Source organism: Papaver somniferum, chromosome 9 (assembly GCF_003573695.1).
Source record: "Papaver somniferum cultivar HN1 chromosome 9, ASM357369v1, whole genome shotgun sequence".
In the NCBI taxonomy this organism is placed as follows: domain Eukaryota; kingdom Viridiplantae; phylum Streptophyta; class Magnoliopsida; order Ranunculales; family Papaveraceae; genus Papaver; species Papaver somniferum.
Window position 1 is genome coordinate 57,676,622 of NC_039366.1, and position 17,290 is coordinate 57,693,911.

Genomic DNA, 17,290 nt, shown 5'->3' on the forward strand with positions numbered 1-17,290 from the left:
TGAACTGCTCTTACAATTGATGTCGTCATTTATGCTTGAGTTTTGTTTATAAAAAAATAAAAAATATATGCTTGAGTTTTACTAAAACTTTGATCACATGATTATTGGAACTAGTATATATACAGGAGCATACGTACAAATGGCGTAATGTAACACGTATTTCTAAAAAGAGAATTCGCTTCAAATCCTAATGCTTCCACCATTGTGAGTTGATCATCATTTTTTTTGTTTTTGATGAGGAGCCGTGATCATCATTCACTTCAGTGTGAAGTTGGTGTAATCGCGGACGCTTGTTCTAAGAACGTCAAACACGTCTTTTTTTTTTTTTTTTGTGAAAGCAGACAACGTCTCAGCTAAAAAAAAAAAAAAGCCCGTCCCACCAGTCGGATGTTTTCATCCAATTTTGTTCCCGTAGCATATTTTTCACCCTAAAAATCCTGGTAGGGTTGACTAATGTCACCTGAAGTCTTCCACAGACAAAATAGTAGTCGTCTTGCTGTACGTAATCATTTCCTTATTCAGTATCCCACGTGGCATAATCTTTATCGACACTAATCGTTTCTCATCTACCCACTATGAAACGTGTCACTTTTCGAATGCCAACATCTGTTTAAAAGCATACAACACAAAAACACCGAATCGCATTTACATACCCATATCAAAATCAAAAATCAGGTTGTTAGCCTGCTCTAGGTCACCCCTACGGTCGTTGTCTTGCATACGATCAGATTTCCTTTTAATACAAAGTTACAAACTCTCAGTTTTTAGTACACGTCACCATCCTTTGTACACGTGTAACTATGTAAGACCTTGATAGAGTAAAATATTTAATGTATGAGTAATGCAGCAATAAATATGTTCCTCTCTTAAATATTCCAACACTTCTTCTTCTCTGTCTTGTTCAGTTGTCTGTCACAGACAAGCACTCAGCACCAACTCATCAGAAGAAGAAACTCTCTCTCTTTCTCTCTCTCTTTGTGGAATACTTTTGTGTGTAGATTGGTAGATTTAAATGGGTTCATCATTAACAGCAACAGAGATTAGTAATCATAGTTATGATTATTCATTTAAGATCTTGTTAGTTGGTGATTCTGGTGTTGGTAAGAGTAGTATTCTTGTTAGTTTCATCTCTAACACTACTGAAGATCTTTCACCTACTATTGGTATGTACAAACTTTTTGTATTTTTGTGTTTTTATGGCTTTTAAATTGATACAATAAGTAGATTATTTTTTATGATTTTAGTTTGATTTTGTATTTTATTTTCATCATGCATGTGTTTTGATTTGTATTGTAAATTGGTACATTCAGACTCAGCCAAGGTGATTTGAGGTTTCTGTTTGATTAGTCAAATGTTTTTCAAATTGAACTGTGCCTGTGATTTTAGGTGACTTAAATGTGGAATTTCTTGGTTTTGAATCAATGGGGGAGGGAGACATTTACGTTTTGAAGGGGTTTAGGGTTAGTATAGTTTGTGGAGATTAACTTCTTGAATGTTTATTTTATTTTATGCTAATATATCATATACTACTTATTATAGAGAAATGGGTGTGTGTTGTTTGAGTATATATTGAGTTCTTGCACTCCTATCAATCCTGTTCAGGTGTTGATTTTAAAATCAAGATGTTCTCAGTTGGTGGGAAGAAGCTTAAGCTAACAATTTGGGACACAGGTGTGTTCTTCTGTGTACACCTAGGCTGCTTATATCTGTTTGAATATTCACAGGGCAATTGATTGGATTAGGGGTTTTCGTAAACTTACTACTATGTTTTGGTTGTAGCTGGACAGGAGAGATTCAGGACAGTAACAAGTTCTTATTATAGAGGTGTTCAAGGAGTCATTCTTGGTAAGGCGTGGCAAATACAGTTCTTATTTTTTTTATCTAGTCTTGTATTAGAAAATCAGAAGTTTCCATTAAGGATTGACAAGAAAAGATCTTTGATTACGATGAAAAGAAAGACTCTCAGATAGACCAAGATCCAACTACGGGTCATTTCTTGGTGAACATAATCTGCTATCATTTCTTCGATTCCTGCATTTATGTGTCAGAATAAAGAGAGGTTCAGCAGGCTTACTTGGAAGAAACCATAGTATCATACATACGACGGCTGCAATGCTGAACTTGAATTCTCAAATATTCATCTATCTGCTACAAATATTTAAGCATCCGTATCCCATCTAAATTTTGGGCTGGTGAGGCATAGCACCTATTAGTGGTTAGAAGCATTGTATAAGCAAGGATTTTGTATATAAATTATCTGTTTCACAGAACCTCTCATCCTTATTTGCATGTCATTTTGAGTTATTGCAGATGAATGTTATCCGTGTCTTTTATTGTATTTCTGGTGTAGTAATTGTTCGCTGTGTGGAAGGGGTCACTTATGTTAACCTATTTCTTTTGGTTTAATTAGTCTATGATGTGACAAAGCGGGAAACATTTACAAACTTGTCAGACTCATGGGCGAAGGATGTCCAGTTATATTGCACTAATCCAGCTTGTGTCAAAATGCTCGTTGGGAATCAGGTTGACAGGGTATGTACCTATTTCAATAAGTCTAATATCCGTTAGTTTTGTTGGGTGCTCGATTGCATTGGTGACATGGTTTCTGCAATAGAGATTTGGTTTCCTTGTCTGTTTGCACTACAAAGACAACAAACGGATAATTGAGTAGTTCAGACTTTATTGTGTCAGTTGCTCCTTCCTTTACTGGTAGATCAATTAATGTGATATATGTACTGCTGACTCTAAAATCTTTGACAATGAAAGAATTATGATTTCATGACCTACTTTAGTTTTAGAAGTTTGATAAGTTAAAAATATGGAAGGTTTACTTTGTTTTGGTGGTTTTCATGACTCGTGGAGGAGATGCATGTTCTCTGTTGCATTCATTGCTTCTTATGACATTTATATTGTTATGAAGCAAATGAGTTTGCAATAGCGTGTCTTCTCTTCCTATTTCGTACATGATGTAGTCTAACTGCATTACTCACAATTTCTTATAAGAGTTCCACTGTAGAAGCACAGAAATACTCATATTAACAACATATTACTCAGGAAAGTGAAAGGGCTGTAACTAGAGAAGAGGGCTCTGCCCTTGCACAAGAAATGGGATGCTTATTTCTCGAGTGTAGCGCAAAAACTCAACGAAATGTTCAACAGTGCTTCGAGGAACTTGCTCTAAAGGTACATATTTTGATTACAAGGCATTGTTTCATGACTTGTCTTCTGGAAGCTAATTGCATGCCTTAACGATTTCGTTGACATAATGATAATGTAAAGATTATGTATAATATGTGTATATTGTCTATATTCCTTGGAAGAATATTCTTCTTAGTTTTTACTTCATCAAGGTGATCTTTTTGTATCCATTTTATTATCTGTTACCCCAGAATTTGTATGTTAAGGTATAGATTCGTTCCCAACATCCAGAACATGTAGTTGCCAACCTAGTATATAAGGGAGAAAATTGTGCGACATGAAGTGGGGTCTACAAATTGCAATAACTGTCCGCAAAAACAGGATTGATATTTGGTCAACGTCATGGTCTCTCTAAGTGACCAAGTCCCTTATTGTAACTATGTCCGATCTGCAAATTGGTATAGCTTAACGAGAGGCACTGATTTGTAGGTGATTGTTGTAGCTGTTCGACCTATTTATGTTTGGTCAGTACACCAAGACCAGATTTGAGGTAGTAATTGTCGGACTAGGTAGCTTATTTTTCCTATACCTGTGAAGATGATATAACTGGAAATTCCTGAGGAACAACCATTGAAAAGTTAACAAAGCTGGTTGTTATGAAGCGATAATTGTCAGTGGGTTTTTTCACCACCATGAACAAGAAATAAGCAACACTGATCTTAATTGGGACTTGCTAGTAAATAGATGGAAGTTTTAAGTTTTTTATTTGATAGTTTAGACATATATAACCTATGCTGTTATTACATCTAACCACCTCGTTGTTGTTTTTAAGTCATGTTTTGCATATAATCTACATGCTAATAATATCCAACCATCGTCGGTATTCTATAGATATTGGAAGTTCCTAGTTTGTTGGAAGAAGGATCTACTGTAGTGAAGAGGAACATTTTGAAACATAAAGAAAGCCAGGCACATCCAAGAGGACGTTGTTGCGCTTGAAGAGCTGAACAGGAACGTGGTAAATACAGAAAAGCACAATCGATATGTAAATCATATAGATTGTCCCATGCTAGATTGTCGGTATGAATACGTACAGTTTTTATATGGACAGAAATGAGTTTTGGCGTTAAAGCAGCAGCTTGAACTTTATGTAAATGATGTTTTGCTTTTTTGTTAAATCTGATTGTTGTCTCTATTTTCTGTACCCCAAAGAAAGTACACTGGGAAGGGAGGTGGCTGGCTAGACGGCAGAGTTTTCTGTAAATTTGTCTTTTTCTTTTCCTTCTTTTGTTGTTCAAAATCTTTAAGAAACTGGTTTCAGGTTTCTTGTAAATGAAAAATCGAAGTTTGTTTGTTCCTTGATTGTCTCACTTTCTTGCACTTTTTTGGTTTTTTTAGTCAAAATTTCTGCTCTGGGAGACTAATCAGAAAATCCAATTATGGGTCCAGATACGATGGCCTTGAAAAGTTGGTGTGAACTCTTAGGTGCCAGCTAGAGTTGATCATCAAGATTTCTTCAACCCGGACTTGACAAAGCTCTGATTCAGCATAGCAAGGAAATAATCCAAATGCCAAAACAAATGAACGCTTAGCTCTTGTCACCATCTCTCTATTTGTAGGCCGGCTTTGCTTAGTCTCCCGGTCTAGCTCAACTCCCATCGGGTGGACGGCAATAACATGCTTGTCCTCAGTTCATCTTTTAACTCGATTAGAAAAATTCACCACCTCATCAAGACATACTACATATGAAGCCCTTTGCTGCTTTGTTTACAACTACAGGCCACATCGTTTTTCCTTCAGCAGACATGAAATCCATTGTTCTGCTGACTTGCACGATGGTGCTGACACTTCTTTTCTCAGGAACCAAAGGAGCTGAAATCTTTCTCGAGTGGAACGTAGCGATGGATTGGAACATTAGCCCTGTTCAAAGTGTTCAACCGGTGCGAGTAGACCTGTTCTAGGAATTTTATAGTTTTGAGTTGAGTTTGTTAAGTTATTGACAGGTTAATCATAGTAAAATTGCAGGTTATAACGATCAACGGGATGTTTCCTGGACCTCTAATTAACTCAACAACTAATGACAATGTCCATGTCAACATTTTCAACAATTTGGACGTGCCTCTTCTAATGACATGGTAAGCAAATTAAAACATTTCTAATATGCGGAACCATGTTTGACTTGGCCTAATTATGTGTTTGATTATTAGGAATGGTATACAACAGAGACTGAATTCATGGCAAGATGGTGTATCTGGAACGAACTGCCCCATTCAACCAGGTACTAACTGGACGTACGATTTCCAGATGAAGGATCAAATTGGCAGCTACTCTTACTTCCCGTCGATCAACTTCCTCAAAGCTGCTGGAGGATACGGTCCTATCCGAGTCAATAATAGGAACGTCCTGAAGAGGAATACGACCTTCTCATTGGTGATTGGTTTAGCCAAAGTTTCAATGTACGTAACTCTCTACTTTACTGTATGTTACTGAGGATACGTCCTTCGCACTACTTTTCTTCCTTTGAACCCGGAGCTAAATTCAAATGTATGTCTTGATCAGACGCTACCAACCACGAAGACTCCTCCTGACGCAATCCTTATCAACGGTAAAGCTGGATCGAATTTCGAATCCTTCAGTGTGACAAAAGGTATGCGATTTCATTTGGTTGTTTTCATTCATCATATGCATTTCACTTCTTAATGATTTTTATGGTACACACAACAGGCAAGACGTATCGGTTCAGGTTATCAAATGTCGGGTCTGCATATAGCATCAATTTTAGGATACAAAGTCATCAGATGGTGTTGGTGGAAACAGAAGGATCTTACACCAGTCAGATAGTTCTAGATTCTTTAGACGTACATGTTGGCCAGTCGTACTCCGTCCTGGTATCAGCCAACCAAAATGATGCTGACTATTTCATTGTGTCATCTCTTACACAAACAAACATAACTACTACTCCTGCTGGTATAAGTTTGTTGCATTATTCTGGTTCTCCTGGTGTTATCAGTGGACCTCTCCCACTTGGACCCAATACAGTGGATAAGGATTTTTCTGTTAATCAAGCTAAATCAATCAGGTAACTAGTACAACAGTTAAATGTAGTAATGAGATTGTTCCCCATATATAGTTAGCCAACTCCAGTTCCCTCAAGGCCACTAGATTATCCTGAATGGCTGATTGTCGTGGTTTTTACCAAAATAGTTAATATCGTGTATCGGTATCGTATAGGCTTGGTCTGATACACCTATACAAAAGATTATATCGGTTTTTACAGGTGATACATCATTAAGACCAAAAATTTTACATATTTATAAATTCTTCAATCTAAATTTTTTGGTGTCATATGATGCATTAATTTTCAAGATTAAAAGCTTCACTGTACACATTCAATCATATTCCAACATCATTACTGAATCAGATTGAGTTTTCAAGGATATAGAGGAAGGACATAATTATGAGGAAAGGTTCTGTTTATAAATTTTAATATATAAATAATTTGTGCTACCAAATTATTCTTGCCGATATTATCAGTGTACAGGTGAACCTGATATATCGGTTTGTATCGGCCGATACAAGCGTTTTTATCGTTCCATCCTTGTATCGCCGATATTTTAGATATCGTACGGTTTTTTTCCGATACACGATAAAAACCTATAATATAGGGTGCGAATTCGTGCACACTCCTTAACGAGTGTATATTTCACATTTTAATTTGTACCCTTAATTTAATTTAGGGAGTTTCGTAATGAGGGTCGTGATTCTAAACATGGGAGGGTAATGGGGCCATCAGCTAAATAACAACCAATCAGAAAATTATGTGGAATATACACTCATTAGAGGAGTGTGAACAAATTCGGACTCTATACTATCGGCCGATACAATCGATATTGACTACCTTGGTTTTTACACACACTCTTGCTGCATGTTAACAGATGGAATATGACAACTGGAGCAGCTAGACCTAACCCACAAGGATCATTCATCGTGACGAATGTAACAATATCACAGACCTTTGTTCTCCATGGGTCAAAGGCTGAGATCAATGGCATTCGATTTTATGCAGTGAACAACGTGACATATGTAACCCCGGATACACCTTTAAAACTCGCCGAATCTTTTTGTTAACGGTTAACTTGATGAATTCCCTGTTGACTCCATCAATGAAGAAGCTTCATTTGGAACATCGGTTGTTACCGGGATTCATAAAGGATGGATCGAGAGCATCTTTAAGAATGACTTAAGTGTTATGGATGTTTGGCATCTTGACGGATTCGGGTTTTGGGTGTTCTTAGGTTTGGAGATGGAGAGTGGAGTCCAGGTTCTAGGGAAACTTACAACCTCTATGATCCAGCAGTAAGACCCAGAGTGCAAGTCAGTCAACATGCATCTGAAAGCTGGAGGTTTATTTTGTGTAGGAATTACCTATAGGTACTAGTTTGGTGATACTAGTTAGTGGCAAGTCCACCCGTTAAAGCCCAGTAATCAGAGGTCCATAATTAAAAGAAAACATAAAAATGGACCAATTTTTTTTATTCTTGGTCCTAAACACGTGTGGCTTTAGGCATGTGAAATATGAAAATACCAAAAATAACTTTTCCTATTTAAAGACCTATAAGCACGAGATAAACATTTCACGTTTCATATTCGTTTTCTCTTTCCTCTCACTGCTATGCGATCAGATTTATGGTCTTCTTCAATATCTCTCGCTTCTACCAAATCAGATGAAAATTTCTTTGTTGCAATGTTTATATTAGGGTTTTCACGATCTAATCGTGGTTGTATTTGATTTCGTCTTTTATCTCCGTGTCTAATTTGTTGATTATTTTACTAGATCTAGATGAATAATCAGATTGTTTGTTCATTTCGTTACTAGATCTGATTATACCAGTTCCATTTTTGTTGGTTTTAGATTTATTTCAGTTTGTTGTTGTGTATGAACCAGCAGTACGTATATCTCGTACTGACAGAAACCTAGTCTACTTTTAAGAAGAAGAAGAACAAGATGGTGCATCATTATGATTTACGAGGAGAACATTTGTTTTCTGTTTCCAGGTATGCTTTCTAATCATCTTGTTTGATTATTTTGTTCGGTTTTTCTTCTTTTGATTTGTTTTTTTTTATTGTATTATGATAATCAAATCGATTTGATTGACGCTTTTATGGTTTTTAGGTTTGTTACAGTTGTTTTTCGTGTATGAATTGACAGTACATATATGGTGTACTGATACAAAACTCTTCTGATTTTGTTTTATTCGAAGTTTTTCCAATTTTTTTGGTTCGATCCATGAGTATGTATGTATAATACTGAAGTTTTGTCACCTTTTTTGTCTTATCCGTCAGTACATATACGAAATACTGTATCTGTTTCGATCCTCTTATTTTTCATAGATCCGTTACCTATTCTTGTCATCCAGTTGATTTGTAGTTCATGATTCTTCAGTACATTTATCGCATACTGATAGGAAGTTCTATTTGGTTGTGTTTTTGCTCCTTTTTTAGTCTTATCCGTCAGTACATATATGAAATACTATAGTATCTGTTTCGATCCCCTTATTTTTTATATATCCGTCACCTATTCTTGTATGCAATTGAGTTTTTGCCACTTTTTTGACATGCAATTCAGCTTTTAGTTGATGAATCCGCAGTACGTATATGTCAAACTGATATAAACTTCCTCTGATTCTGTTTTATTCAGAGTTTTGTCACTTTTTTTGGTTTGATCCATGAGTACGTATGTGAAATACTGAAATATGTGCTTTGATTTTTGATTCGGTTATATTCATGGATTCATCATTTCTTGACATGTAATTGAGTTTTTAGTTTATGAATCTGCAATATGTATATATATATGACGTAGTGATAGAAACTTCTTTTGATTCTGTTTTATTCTGCCAATTGGTTGAGGTTAATGCACATTCTTTATTCAGTAAATGGTTCTCTGAAAGTGGTAAATTGGTATGTACATTTTCTCTTCAACTGACTTCCAATTAAATGTAAAGAAATCATAGTCTTTTGAAATTCAATCTTTGTTCAAATTGTTTTAATCAGGTTGCGAAACTTTTTCAAAAAATCCAAGAGATGGTAGAGGAAGATAACAGCCTGGTATTTGTTTTGATTGGTTAGCATATCTTCATCCATCCATATTATTGTACTTTCTGCTAGGTTCTTGCACAAACTCTTTTGCTAACTTATTTTGACAATATGTAGTAACAACCTTTCTTTTGCTTTGTAGATGAAGTTGAAAGCTTAGCTGCTGCTCGAAATGCTGCTTTGTCTGGATCCGAACCTTCTGACTCGATTAGGGTATCATAACTTCTCTGAACTGAGAACACAAAGTAATCTAATGCGCTTTATAGCCATGTAACGTAAGTTGTATTATATTCAGGTTGGGAATGCTTTACTCACTCGGATGGATAAACTAAAATCCTCGCCTAACGTTATCATCCTAACAACTTCAAATATTACAACTGCAGTAGGTACGCCTGCAATGAATCAGTACATTCTTTTTATTAACTATAGATGCTGCCAAAAGTTTACTTTTTCCTGCCAGGAAAGACTTTAATTTCTGGAGTTGCCCGTATGTAGCATTTAAGAATCCTTTTATCGTGAGACCCAGCCAGTTTTTTCGAGATCTGGAATAGAAATCTGTGTTCTATACGCATCTTTGTTAAAGGTGGAATCTATAGACTGACTATGGTTTAGATTCCAGATATTGCGTTTGTCGATAGGGCATATATTAAGGCCTATGTGGGGCCTCCAACCCTTCAAGCAAGGTATGAGATACTAAGGTCGTGCATCCAGGAACTGATTCGAACTAAAATTTTGACAGATCAACATGTAATGTTTCCTTTTCCTCATTCACCTAATTGTTGATAAGCGTGACTTCAGAATTTCTAGATTATTCGGAGAGACACTGTGGTTCAGTCTGCCAAAGGTCCACTTACTAGCTTGTGTTGATCCATGTTTCTGTTGTTCTAGGAACCACTCATTCTTCCAAGTTTTGCAAGTGTAAGAGAGAAGCTGAATGCACCCGGCATACACGAGAGTCTGGGTCCACTTGAATTGGCTAAGCAATTGCTGGAAGCCTCAGAAATTTGTGAGGTCAGAGATCAACAAATAATTCTTAAAATCCATATGATGAGTAACTAATCCAAATTTGATTACCTAATAATACTTAAATGATTTTGGATTCTTTGTTATTTCAGGGATTAAGTGGAAGAACATTAAGTGGAAGAGCATTAAGATATATACTCAAATTTGTAAACAGTGTAATAGATATGTACTCAGATTTGTAAACAGTGTAGCAGATATGTCCTCAAATTTGTGGTCATTTCCATGTTTTAATTAAATTTGGACCTCCAGATAAAATAAAATCCCGATTTGGTATAAACAGTGTTGCAGATATGTTCTTCTGACCGTTTCAGCGGTTTTAGTACGGGAAACAAAACCGTAAGAATGTGTTGCATTCTTCACACGTGTTTAGCTCTAGGGTAATGTGGTCATTTTGCTTGTTTCAAATAATTATGGACCTAGTGATAAGTCTAAAATCCGGTTGGACCCTAGTATAACTAACTTATTGGGCCTAGGACCAACCAACAAATTTTCCTTATTTTGTTTATTTTCTTGAGAATTTCTCAGCATTAACACATATTTGTGTCTTGTATGGTATCCTTTATATAGGTTTACCCAGGGGGTTGGAGTGTTGTGTATGCTTTCCTGGACAACCCGGGAATGTGGAACTTGCGTTCCCAGCGGTTGGAAAATTGGTTTCTAGGGGAGGAGCTCTATGTGAGGGTGCATAACTCTGATCCGAACCCCGCAAAGGAGCGCCCTCCTCCCAATAATCTTCTCCTATGCGGTATGTTGGCATCAACTTGTACCTACCAAAGTTTCATTCTCTGATGCAGCTTCTGCAGTTCTTGCATTGTTCTATTCTGCAGGTTTTCCATTTGTTTCTGATCTGACTTTTTTGTTTCGAACTACAGGGATATTTGATTCGGATAATGCAGCAGCCCCTGCGCCCTCCCCACCGAGTTTTGGTGTTTGATTGATGAAGAATTGCATTACCATCTATTTGTTTATCTGTACTATAGAAAAGACTTTATTAATCAACTGAGTACAATGGAAACTGCAACCCGGTCATGCCCATGATCGTCATACATAGTTCCAAAATGGAATATAGAAAATCTACATTTCCAAAATCAGTTGAAAATCTCTCGCGCCTTTTGATCAGGGAGGAGGAATGAAGAATTTGGGCTGTAAGAATATTAAGGTGGTAACTGAAACTGTATTCTGCAAGTAACAAACTTTGAATCATAACCCGTCATTAGTCTTACCGTCTATGCTCATTTAGTTGTTAGGCGGGGATGAAAGTATCCATCAACATGAAGCTAATTAGTAAAATCCTAATAATTGAATTACAAGATGATTGAATAAAAGCTTTCCAAACTTCTGTTAAAAGTTTTGAATATGACCAGTTACTGTGAAAGACTATAAATGAGAACCGCCCACGCATTAAGAACTAGTTGCACTTGGTAAATGAAAAATACAAACATTCTGATTTACTGATCATTCACGCTGTAGAGATATTATCTCTAGAGCGACCTTTTCTATCTGTACTTATTTAAGAACCACAGCAAGCAGATTTTTCAGGAGCACTTGTTGATCCCTTCGAGGGGTCTGGTTTACTGATATTTATGGTCTGGGGCTGCATATAAAATTATAATCACATAAATACACACAAACAAGTTTATCTACCTATAAATAAACGGCAAATTCGTAAGCCCCTTTCGAGGCTGGTGGGCAACACACAACACTATCTCAGCTGTGGGTGTATTGTTCAGTCATTTCTACAATATAATACCCTACAGTAAGATTATGAGATGTTGCTTTCCCACCTTGTACGATTGGGAGGACAAAGCTATTTCTTGCAAATCTTCACTTGATTAAATGGTTAAAGAAGATATAGTGTACCTCAGCTTTGGAATCAGTTTCAGCAAGTCTTTGCTTTATATCTCTAGCAATAGAAAAAAAGACATTCTCCACATTGAAGTTTGTTTTTGCACTCTGCACAAAGGCATATTAATAGTGTAAGCACAATAACGAAGGTTCTCATACTCATGTATTCATGCACATCATGAACTTACCGTCTCAAAGAACTTGATTCCATATTCGTCGGCAAGAGCTTGACCCCTTGACGTGGGTACAGCCTATGCAAATATCAATTAATCACCACAACAAACAGAAAAGTATGCATTATCGACACATTGAACAAGGTTTATGAGTTACCCTCTTGCTTTCATCCATATCAGCTTTGTTTCCCACCAGTATTTTGTTTACATTGTCAGATGCATGCTGTTCAATGTTTCTTATCCAGTTCCTGATATCTAACGTATCCTGGATCAGGAATCACAAATATGTAATACAAGATATCTAAGCCTGTTATCTTTTAAGATTTAAGTCCATGAGGTCTGACCAGGAGATAAAGAGAAAGTATTCAAACAAAAGACGAGTAATGATGGTGGATACTGTTAAATGAAGATTCATCAGTGACATCATACACCAGAAGAATACCCATGGCTCCCCTGTAATATGCTAAAGAAGACGTATATACACAGAAAGAAAAGTGTCATTTACGGGAATATTTATGAAAGACAAAAATTAATGTATATAATAGCAGCTAAAGCCAAGTAACTTGCGAGATTTTGTTCCTACTACCAAATACCAATAGTAGTCAAAAGTTTATCTTGGTAAATTTATCAAGTAAGCCAGGCCAAGAAAATGGGTTCTTATTGATAGCTTCTCTATAGAACAAAAAGAACACAGTACATACCTGTAGTAATCGTACGGAAACGTTCTTGACCAGCTGTATCCCATATTTGAAGTTTGATTCGCTTCCCATCAAGTTCGATGGTCCTAATCTTGAAGTCAATCCTTAATAAAAACATGCAGTGTTTCAGTTTCAGGAAGCGACACAAAATCATGGAAACCACTACCAAATCAAATGAGGTAAAGTACAAACCCTATTGTTGTAATAAAACTAGTTGTAAAAGAATCATCAGAAAAACGCAATAGCAGGCAACTCTTTCCGACTCCTGTAAACATGGATTAAGAAATAAGTAAACTTCCAAACTTTACTCAAGGCCAAAGATATTCCAGTTTATGAATGTGATATGAAAATAATGATACACAAACGAAGGCCTTAACCCAAGCACATAATAACAGTTACTCTATAAAGCTGAAACAATACTGAGCAGTTACATTTTAGTGTAATACGGTACCAAGCATATCACCTAACTACCAATGAATCCATTGGAAATAACGAAAAATTGCTAACCCACATATTAACTGAGATTTCATACAAACACGTAATGCTTACACACAAAGTTCACATACTTCATTATAAAGCTTCCCAATTCATCTTGTAAGGACCATTATAAAGTACTAAAATACTACCAAAGACTCTGTAACCTAGTAGGATGGGCACAATACAAAAGTACTACCCTTAGAAATTCGTGTCCTTTATGTGAATAGTGAAGTTCAAATCCAAATTGAACAGCTTAATTTTGAATGGTAAACATGGCACTAGCAACTTGATTGTGAATGTTTCACCCCTCAATTCAAATGTATCATCTTGATGACGCCAGCGAATCTATGACAACCTAGTACTTATATGAATCCTAGGAGTCCTAGTATAGTATAATTGAGGTGTTGTATTAGTGAACACCCATCAGGGAGGAATTGAATGGACTTTAATAATAGGTTGTTCTAATCCAAATTAAAACGTGATTAACCTAATAACACAGTAATTCTTCAGATCTACATACGAAGCTATTCTATCTGATCAAACAAAACCTACTTCATCTGAGATCAGAAAATCAATGAGTAAACACATAACAAGAAATTATATATCATAACAAGATCGTGCTTGAAATTAGTACAGAGAGGGAGAATGCAAAAACTTGCCGCTGTCACCAATGAGAAGAAGTTTAATCAGGTAATCGTAATCAGCCCTAGCACGTGCCGGAGCTGCTGCCATCTCGTAATCCGACTGATTGGTTTTCAGATCACCACCAGAAAAAAAATGGCTTCACAATCCGTCTGTCTGTCTAAAAGTCTCAGATCGAGAAGGCTGGCTGGGGCTGGTTGAGAAGAGAGAGAAGGAAAAGGAAAGTGAGAAAGATTTATTTCTCTATGTTCTCTCTCCTTAACACAGACTCAAAGGTGATATTAACACAAAACCACGCGCGCGTACTAGGAACGCGCGGATCCAGCAAATACTGACACATTATTTTGTTCGTTTGTAGGTAGGTTGTTTAACCCTAGCTACTAGTTGTCAGTTGAGTGTAGGTTGGGGAAGAATCAGGTGAGTGAACGAAACGTACGAGTTACGACTCATCATTGGTGGGTATGTTAAACGTCAGCCTCCGCATCGACTGTGTGGGGTATGACGCCCAATAGATATCAGAAGAATGTACATTCCGTCCCACGCAAACGTCTTTTTGTGTCGGTTAAGATTTTGTTGCGGATGTCTCCATAACCTTCTGATGGTTGTTGTGCTCCCTCCCATTGGAAATAGGGTTTTCGTTGATTGTCAAACCAACTGTAACTGAAGCATTAGCATGCCCAAAAGATGAACACTTGTTGGAAGCAGACGTTAAAGTTGTCATCCAATCTATTATAGACAATACACTGCTTATTCAACAAAAGAATAGAGACATCGTGAAAGAAATAAAACATTTAATTTCTAGTTTTAATTATTGTAGTTTTACTTATGTCAGTCGTGATGACAACCAAATTGCTGACACAATACCTAAATCAGTTAGAACTACCACAATAGGAGTAGAATATTATGACAATTTCACAGCTGATATTTGTAGTCTTCTAGCAAGCTAAGCAATAAATTTCTTTATCAAAAGAAATAAAAAATTAAGATATGCTGGGGATAAATCTTTATCAGATGTCGATAATATTTTTATCGACCAAAAAAATGCATTAATCAAATAAGTAAGAGCGTCTATAGTCAAACAAGTAAGACCAAATATCAGTAACAAGGAGTTTGCTCGAAATATTAATCGAAAGGTTAATGGATTAGCATGTGAACATAATCAAGGTACTGTGTGCAGAATCCGAGATATCAGTCGAGATGCTGTTGATGAAGATCCTGAGAAATTTGAAGAAATTGAAGATGATCTTTGAAAGATCCATTGGAAAATAGACAATTTTTGATTTCTTTCAATGATTGTATTAAGTCTATTATGAATAAAATTATTTGATTTATAATTTTTCTTGTGATAGTTTTGATTTATATAGCCTGTGCTTGAATGCTTTATTATTGCTATGGATGTTTATGGAATGTTTGATTTCGGTTTTATTACCTTGATATTCGATCTCATAATGTTGTGAAACCTTACGGTTTGGGTGACTTTTTGATTTAGCAGGATTAAGTTCTAGCCCATGTTGGTATGCTTTATCAAAGGATCGTGAGGGGTTACGGTAGAAACAATATGTGAAAAAGTCACAATATGTTGAATCGGTTTTGGTTTAGCATAAAATCATATGTGTTTCGATGGTTTTTCAACTTTTGCTTGCAATAGTTAAAAACTAGTTTCCAACCTTTCTCAGGTAAAGGTTGGTTGTTGTTGCATAAGGATGACAACATAATGATATTTCTATATCAATTCTCCCTGGAAGAAGATGCAAACATTATTGGAGAAGTGGATGCGAAATTTGAGGTAACAATCTTGTTAGTTAATTGTTTTCCTATTTAAGAAAAGCATGATTTTATTTCATATACTTATTGCTTTTGCTTAACAAAATTTCGGTACAATTGATGTTTTATTCCATTATGTGTGTATGGATATGTGTGTGATTCAATTGGTTCCGGTTAAGAAAAACTATTGTTATCTTGCTTTATTGTTTGGTATCAATTGTTTAGGCTTACAAAATTTCGGTGCAATTGCGGTGCTTTAATGTTTATGTTGTTTCAATTGCTTCCGGTTGAGGTGAATAATTATGCAAGTTGATTTATTTGGTTTGTATGAATTGTTTATGGCTTAACGAAATAAAAGGTTTAAGGGATGAATTGTTTAGTCCAATTCGATTCCGGATAAGAGAAACTAAGTTAATTCTGATCTTAGTTAGACTTATCAAAGTGGAGGTTTCGGTTATTCAAGTCTAATCGAATGCCTTAACAAGAAATACTAGTTACCTAACCTAGTATTTGTATTGTTTAAAACTTAAAGGTCTAAGTTATATGGATAATTAGAACCTGATGAGAAAAATATAGTTATCTTTATTTTGGTCTTATCGAATAAAGCGGTTGTATTTGTACAATCGGTTTAGCAAAGGAACTAAAGTGCTTAGTTGATTTTTGGTTTGCTAAACTAAATTGGGAAAATTGCTTCGGGAAATTGTTTCCTTAGTAATATATCAAAACAAAATTATTTTGTAGTTTCGGTTTTGATACTGGTTATCAAAAATGGTGTGTGGAACCCTCATGCTTAACTCTTATAGGTTTTTGCAAGTCTTTTGAGATTTGTAAGATCCTTTCGGTTTGTCCTTTATTTACTCGTACCTTTGTCATTTTGTGACAAAAAGGGGGAGAAATATATGGAGTAAACAAGTGATACTGGCATTGATTTTATATTGATTGGTATCACTAAGGGAAAGGATAATGGTGCTTTAACGTTTATCTAACAAAAGAGGAAAAGCATAGACTAAGGAGGAGTAGCATATCATATTAATTGGTATAACAAAGACGTGCAGATTGATAAAATCTATCCATCTCACCTTTAGGGGGAGTATTAGCTTTATTATTATAATGTCAACGGCGGCATTTAAGGATTGAATGTATACATGTTATTGTGATGTTGAATTCGAGAATCAAGCGTATGTGTAATGAATTCTTGTAATTTATTTATCCATATGATGTAAGAGTTTTGTCACTAAAATTGACAAAGGAGGAGATTGTTAGAGCACAGCTCGGTTGAACCCACCATCGTTGGTATGTCAAGTTAGGTTGTCATATTTTAGTGAAGCAAAACTCATTTTAAGAGTTGCTTGATTATGTATTAGAGTCAACTTCGTATAGGTTAGATTGAAAGTATTAGGATATGAGACATTACAAGTATTGCGAAGACTTTAAGAA

The 17,290-nt window shown here is 35.9% G+C and overlaps 2 protein-coding genes and 1 pseudogene across 2 annotated transcripts; 2 read left to right on the forward strand and 1 right to left on the reverse strand.

Moving 5' to 3' along the window:
- The first annotated feature begins 900 nt into the window (after positions 1–900).
- Positions 901–4,496, forward strand: LOC113309070 (ras-related protein RABC2a-like). Its single transcript, XM_026557500.1, has 6 exons — positions 901–1,163; positions 1,603–1,671; positions 1,780–1,845; positions 2,411–2,532; positions 3,055–3,183; positions 4,030–4,496. The coding sequence occupies exons 1-6, from the start codon at positions 1,013–1,015 to the stop codon at positions 4,135–4,137; spliced, it is 645 nt and encodes a 214-aa protein (XP_026413285.1). The 5' UTR covers positions 901–1,012; the 3' UTR covers positions 4,138–4,496.
- A 477-nt stretch (positions 4,497–4,973) lies between these two features.
- LOC113311990 lies at positions 4,974–11,188 on the forward strand (annotated as a pseudogene).
- A 347-nt stretch (positions 11,189–11,535) lies between these two features.
- Positions 11,536–14,346, reverse strand: LOC113310651 (ras-related protein RABE1c-like). The gene is made up of 8 exons (XM_026559387.1): positions 14,107–14,346; positions 13,163–13,235; positions 12,974–13,074; positions 12,670–12,735; positions 12,430–12,527; positions 12,288–12,350; positions 12,115–12,207; positions 11,536–11,848 (listed from the first exon to the last, which is right to left on the reverse strand). Exons 1-8 carry the CDS (start codon positions 14,177–14,179, stop codon positions 11,765–11,767), a joined length of 651 nt encoding a protein of 216 aa, XP_026415172.1. The 5' UTR covers positions 14,180–14,346; the 3' UTR covers positions 11,536–11,764.
- Between the last annotated feature and the right edge of the window lie 2,944 nt (positions 14,347–17,290).